Source organism: Felis catus, chromosome A2 (assembly GCF_018350175.1).
Source record: "Felis catus isolate Fca126 chromosome A2, F.catus_Fca126_mat1.0, whole genome shotgun sequence".
In the NCBI taxonomy this organism is placed as follows: Eukaryota; Metazoa; Chordata; class Mammalia; order Carnivora; family Felidae; genus Felis; species Felis catus.
The window spans coordinates 16011539-16018413 of NC_058369.1; the positions used below are offsets into that span (position 1 = coordinate 16011539).

The following is a 6875-nucleotide window of genomic DNA, read 5'->3' on the forward strand; positions in this document are numbered from 1 at the left end:
ATGTGTGCCAAGGGGAGTGGGTGGGGCACGGATACCTGCTACTGTGCCAAGAGCTAAAAATGACCAAAGTTAACTGCAATTGATCATCCAAGCCTTCCCCTGACCGTTGCAGGACCTTCAGTAGACTCCAGAGTTCTGGAATAGTTAGGTCAGACAGGTTCTGTCGGTACAATTGTTGCCTGGCTAGGGAGAGAGATTTCTGGTGCTTTCCATGCTACTCTCTTCCCGGACTCTCAGTGGTGTTTTCTTTTATAAAAACTTCTTTCTGGAGAGTGGAACCTACAATAACTGAGGCCCTTCTTGCTAAGGGCATCTCTAATACAAGAGACAATTTTGCATTCCCTTTTCATTAAAAATCTGTACCTAGATAAAATTTCCAATCTGGTCCCAAATCCATTGTGGACGGTCACACGAAACTCTTTATATTGTCTCCACCATCACCCACAGCCCCCCTGTTGGCATTTATCCTCTGAAAAATGAAGTCCTGTTGTGTTCATTTCATGCAAATTATCACCGGCAGAAGAGAGGAGGAAGATTTCCAGATAGAGAGACCCACAAGATAACCCCAGAGTCGTTAGACACAGGAGCAGATGTACAGGGCGTGCTTGACTCATACTCAAGGTTGCATAAGTAAGATTTCAAAATTAATATTACTCTGAAGTCCTCAACCTAGGGTATAGGGTTCCTGGTTGGAAAAGAAGAACCGTATCACTGTTCTGTGTGGGTTTTTTTTTTTTTTCTTAAATTTTTTAACATTACTTGCCCGTGTATCTCCGCCTTCTTTTTTGCAGGAAACATTATTTCCTTCTTCTGCACACCAAGTTTCTACCTCCAGATCTCTTTGGTTCAGTTGCTGGGAAGCCTGACGCTCCAGGGCCACTTGGGAGAAGCCATCCACTGGTGAGTTGTGGGTGCTTTTTTTTTTTTTTTTCATTATTTTATGAGTCACAGGCTGAAAGCATCCCGACGCTGGAGATGTAGGGATGGGAGCGCCCTGAGGGCTGCATAGCCCAGGCTCCTGGGGGATCGTCTTCATGGAGGAAAGGGTGGAGGGTGGTGTGTGCACCAGGATCATTGGAGAGGCTCTGAGATCAGTGAACAAGTTCAGAGCAGGCTGAGACCACCCCACGGGGCTCAGGTGAGAGGACAGCATGCTGAAGAAGACAGGAGAGTAAGGATGCTCAGGCTACTGCCCCTCACTCTGCCCTCCCCAGCCTCCAAGGGCTTGAAAGAACTGGAACTTTCTATCCCAAATACTACCCGTCCCCATATCCCATATATGTGATGGTCCAGGCCCTGAACCACAATGGGCCCCTTGCCTCAATTCAGGACAGCCACGGAGGCTGAAGTGAGGAACCTCTTTTTCTGAGAGGCGGCTTTTTACTGATTCAGGATGTGTCCTGCCACTTGAAAGCGGCACCTTGCTAAGTGTCTGCTGTGCTAGGAGCTAGGTGTGCTGGAGTGACTGGGGAGAAGCAGTGTGGGAAGAGGCGGCTGGTAGTTGAGAAGCCAGTGCAGGTAAACAAAGCGGAGGGGAGGCAAGGTGGAAGCGGTCAGAGCAACCGACTTCCTCGCGCTCCGTCCTCTCCCCCCACCAACCCCCGTTCTGAACCACCAGAGGGTCTGGGTTGTGCATTTCTGACTACAGACTTCCTGTGTGCTGCTGAAGCCCAGCCTTTGAGAACCATGGGTCTAGTGCACACTTTCCTACCCAGATGAGGAGGCTAACCCTGTGGTTGGTTACAGAACAGCCCAGAGGGTGTGCTGCAGTTAAGGGGCTGTGTGCAAGGACCCCCCGTATCAGGTCTCCCGCTGCATTACCTGGGAGGCTAGTCCACAGCGGGGCATCGCGTTTCTCGGTAGCTTGCAGCCCGCTAGTTTTCTGTCATTCATTTACCGAAATTTCTTCAGCAGCCTCTGGGTGCCAGCTCAGGCTCTGGGACACCAAGATCTCTCTTTGCAAGGCGAATCCCTAAGCCCTCATGGCGTTTATTTTCTAGTAAAGCGTGTGTGTGTGTGTGTGTGTGTGTGTGTGTGTGTGCATGCGCGCATGAGTGGGGCCTGCTCGTGTGGGTGAGTGTGTGGGCTTTAAATCCAAATGCCATAGACGTTCTGTTCAAGGCATGCAAGGATACCTAGAAAATCGTTACCGGTTCTGCATCCGTCTCTGCGCTCCCAGCCTGGGAAGAGAAGCTCCTGGGGTCTTTTTGTAACTGAAGAGCCCCACGTTCAAAATCCAGCTCAGCTATCACTTGTCCTGTGAATCTGGGGAAGCCGTTTAACTCGTCCGTGCCCGAATTTCGAATTTCTGCACCGTAAAGATGTGTGAACACGTGCTCACAAAATTATTGCAAAGAGTAAATTAATTAACGCGGGGAAAGCACGTAGTACAGCACCTGGAGTTCCAGGAGCCCTCAGTTTAACGGTCCCAGGTGCCATCCTTGTGGTGGATACGTTGTTTTTCTTCCCAAACTGGATTAGAGGTCTTATTTAGTTGCTGCAGATGTCCAACAATCTGGCTTGGTGAAATGCAAAACCTAGAAGTATCGATCACAAGAGAAACTGAAGGATAAGGGCGTGCACAAAGAGAAAAACCAATTCCCAGCCACTACCAGGAAAAAGAATCGACTTTCTTGAGACTATTGATGTTAGATGTCAGACTCGGTATAAAGACTTTCACGCAGTCTCTCAATGAACAGTTCTTGGTGCCTCCTGTAGCCAGAGGCTATCCTAAGAGCCGGGGACAGGAACATGAGCTGGACCTCAGGGAGCACACGATGGAAGATCGTGTGATAAGGGCCTGTCGAGAAGCAAGCACGGTTTTATGAGACGCTCTCGAGTGATTGAGAGGCGAGGCGGGTTCGGCTTCACAGAGAAGGGGGATCGGAGCAGCTGGCGGATGGCTGGGAGCTCACGAGTCTAGGCTAGGACGTTGCCTTTGAGGTCCCGCCACATACAAATCGTGGGGCTGCTGGCGGTTTTCAGCAGAGGAGCGCCCGATCTCCCAGCGCGGTGCTGGGCAAGACAGGTGGAAACGGAGCGTGGTCGGGAGCAAGCCGCGTGCAAGGCGAGACGACAGCAATGATGAGGCGAGCAGCGTCCGAGGCCAGGCGGTAGGGGCTGGCAGGGGGGCCAGACCCGGAGGTGTTTACGAGGTGAAGTTCTCTAGCCGCGACAGAGGTCGCACAGAGCCCGTCCCTGCTCCGGGCGCTGCGCTCGGTCCTCCTCTTCGCTCATCTCTGCGGCCACTCAGCAGAGTTAGCGTTTTATACATTAAGAAACTGCGAATTGAGGAAGTAGTTAGCCCCAAATACCACAACTCGCAAGTCGTTGGAGGCAGGATTTGAACCTGGGTCTATTGGTTCCTGAGGCCTGCTCCCAGCCTTCTGAAGACGAGGGACCCGGGACAATGCCCACTCCCGCTTCCTGGACAGTCAAGGATAGTAGGCCAAGATAAGGAGTCCACCAGCTGAAGGACGCTTCCGGGGGTGTTGGGTTCGGGGTGGGTTGAATGTGAGGTACCTGTATGATGCCCACTTTGCTCACTGCTGTATCTCCACTACCTAGAATGCAGCATGGCTCACAGTAGGTGCTCAATAAATGCTGCTCAAATGAGTGAGTTCTTATATGCAGGAGGCAGTAGGAAACTCAACTCTGAGAGGCAGGGGTTGAAAGTTGAGACCAGAAGCCAGCGCTTCGGGCAGCATTGGCATTCGGGGGGGGGGCCTAAAACCCTGTAATCACACCACACGACTCAGCAAGAACTTTGGGGTGAGAATAAAGAGACAGCGGGTAACGAGGCGGCAGCCAAGGATCGTGCCCGGGGATCCTCGCAGTGTAGACGGGGGAAGGAGACACCAACGAAGAAAATGAGTAAGAAGGTGCGAGACAGGCACTAACCTCCCGGAAGCCAGGCGAGTTTGTGTTTTTTCCCAAATGTTTAGCAATTTTGAGAGAGGGAGGGAGGGGCAGGGAGAGGGAGAGAGAGAGAGAGAGAGAGAGAGAGAGAATCCCAAGCAGGCTCTGTGCCATCAGCACAGAGCCCGAGGCGGGGCTCGACCTCACAAACCGAGATCACGACCTGAGCTGAAATCAACAGTAAGATGCTCAACCGGCTGAGCCCCCCAGGAGCCCCCAAAATGAGTTTTAAATGGAAGAACCTAACAGACGGGTCCGATGCTCAACGAGGATAAGGCTGAAGGAGAGCCAGGCATTGAGGAGCAGGATTGTCACTGCAATCTTGCAGGAGAAGGGGACTCTGCCTCGTTTTGCTCCGTCCTCTGAGTCTTTTGTTCAGGGTCCCAAGCACCAGGCCCTCACCAGACAAGCCGCAGAGGCAGAAGGGGCCAGGGGGGCCAGGGCTTCTGCTGCTTCTCCCCCCGTCAGAGGAGAGCATTTCCAGGGACCCCCTGGCCGTCCAGGAGGGGGTCACGGGCCTGCGCGGCCCGGCAGAGGAGGTAGGAAAAAAAGCAAGTATGCAGCGAGGGGAACTTTGTAATAAGAGTCGGGCTTTCTGGGAAGGCCCGGGGTGTTGAGAAACGGCCGGAGGGTCGACAAGCGGTGTCTGCTGGAAGGAGTAAAGGGAAGTGATCGACGGGCGCGTGCGAGCTTCCAAGGTGATGGCCGCGAAAGGAAGACGCACGCTGGGCCGGGGCTGAAGGGGAGCGGGGACATTTTTAATATCGGGGACGGCGGCCGATACGCGGTGTGTGATCATTTCGTCCTCTGATTACAGGGCGGAGGAAGATGGGCGACAACGACACGCTTGCCCTGTTCAGCTACCCCATGCTGTCCACACCCCAGTCTCTGTTCACAAGCGGCAACCAGGGGGGCAACGAGGAACCCACCACCAATTACGACTACGATTACAGCGCACCGTGCCAGAAAACCGACGTGAGGCAGAACGCGGTCCGGCTCCTGCCTCCGCTCTACTCACTCGTGTTCCTTTCCGGCTTCGTGGGCAACCTGCTGGTCGTCCTCATCCTCGTCAACTGCAAAAAGCTGAGGGGCATGACTGACGTCTACCTGCTCAACCTGGCCATCTCCGACCTGCTCTTCCTCTTCACCCTCCCCTTCTGGGCCCACTATGCCGCCAACGGGTGGGTCTTCGGGGATGTCATGTGTAAGACGGTCACCGGGCTCTATCACGTCGGCTACTTTGGCGGAAACTTCTTCATCATCCTCCTGACCGTCGATAGGTACCTGGCCATCGTCCACGCTGTGTTCGCTTTAAAGGCCAGGACGGTCACCTTTGGGGCGGTGACAAGCGCGGTCACCTGGGCGGCGGCCGTGGTCGCCTCTCTGCCGGGGTGCGTCTTTAACAAGTTGCAGTGGGAAGACTCTTTTTACTCCTGCCGCCCTTCTTTCCCACCAGGGTGGAAGACTTTCCACGCAGTCACGAGGAGCGTCTTGGGCCTGGTCCTGCCCCTGCTCGTCATGATCGTCTGCTACTCGGCCATCCTCAGGACCCTGTTCCGGTGTCGGAACGAGAAGAAGAAGCACAGGGCCGTGAAGCTCATTTTCGTGATCATGATCGTTTACTTTCTCTTCTGGGCCCCCAACAACATCGTCCTCCTGCTGAGCACCTTCCCGGAGTCCTTTAACGTGAGTGACTGCCAGAGCACCAGTCAGCTGGACCAAGCCATGCAGGTGACGGAGACCCTGGGAATGACGCACTGTTGCATCAACCCCATCATCTACGCCTTCGTCGGGGAGAAGTTCAGAAGGCATCTCTCCGTGTTCTTCCGAAAGCACATCGCCAAGCATCTCTGCAAACAGTGCCCGGTCTTCTACAGGGAGACCGCGGATCGAGTGAGTTCCACATACACGCCTTCCACAGGCGAGCAGGAGGTGTCCGCGGGCTTGTAAACGAGTAACGGTTTGCCTCCGACCGTCATGCGGGGGGACGGAAAACTGCATGTGATAAAAGGCTTCGGGGGTCCACTGGAGAAGGGAGGCCCGCGAGCCTCTCAGGCGAGTGCGCACGGGAAGCTCAGGGTCGGACTCACCAAGGCAGACTTCGTCCCTCCCTGTGCGGCCAACGGGCGCTCAGGGAATGTTCCAGAACAACTGCGGGTGCAGACCGTGACTCTCCAAAGAGCTCCCTGCCAGTTCCTGGGAAACGCCACATCTGGAGAATGCCTGTGCCCCTCTCCCAGCCTTCACCTGCGCCTCACTCGCCCCGCAGTGCTCTCTCTCTGGTCAGGGGCCCAGCGGGAGGCAGGGAGGGGGCTGAGCAGGCACAGGGGGATGGCGTGTGGGGTCCCGGCCATGCCAGGAGGAGGGAGCTGCGGGCATGGCTGAGCCTGGGTGAGGAGGAAGGTTTCAGCAGCATTGTCCCCAGCCCCGCCTGGAAGGCCTCCCCCCACCCCACCCCCGGGTCCCAGAGCCTGGGAACCATAACAACTCTCGGAGAGCTTACTTTGGGTCCAATCGTCCTCTCCGTTGCAAGCGCGGGACACATTTTTGCTTCCTTGTGATTTATCTGCGATAACCACGCACCCTACACCTGAAATCTAGCAAACCCCATGCCCCGTTGTTCACACGCGTTTCACATGCCACCTCCCCCGATGTAAAAATGTAAGAACATTCTTGGTTAATAAAATACGCGTAATCTTTAAAGAGATGAAAAAATAAAAGCCCTCGTCGGGTCGTAACCAGGGAAAGGCGGGCAGTGGGGGAGTGGGGTGCAGGTAGTGATGATAGGAAGGAGTGAAGGCTTAGTTCCTGCATCAGGAGCTCAGGAGGGTGTGTGAGGCCACTGCCCCAGCAGTGTTTTCCAGAATCGGAGGCCAGGAAGGCCAGGAAGGAGGCATCAGAACCCACAGAGGCCTCATGTCTTTGGATCTTGCTGCCTGTCCCTGCTTCCTGCTGCC

General features: G+C 54.8%; 1 protein-coding gene across 2 annotated transcripts; it reads left to right on the forward strand.

The window, feature by feature from the left end:
* Positions 1-238: 238 nt before the first annotated feature.
* On the forward strand, positions 239-6621 carry CCR2 (C-C motif chemokine receptor 2). 2 transcript variants are annotated; one of them, XM_045041040.1, is made up of 2 exons: positions 239-900; positions 4736-6621. In XM_045041040.1, exon 2 carries the CDS (start codon positions 4747-4749, stop codon positions 5866-5868), a length of 1122 nt encoding a protein of 373 aa, XP_044896975.1. In that variant the 5' UTR covers positions 239-900; positions 4736-4746; the 3' UTR covers positions 5869-6621.
* Positions 6622-6875: the final 254 nt, after the last annotated feature.

Excerpts from the sequence above, each read along its gene's own strand:
- CCR2 (XM_045041040.1), top strand. The coding sequence starts at position 4,747 with ATGGGCGACAACGACACGCTTGCCCTGTTCAGCTACCCCATGCTGTCC.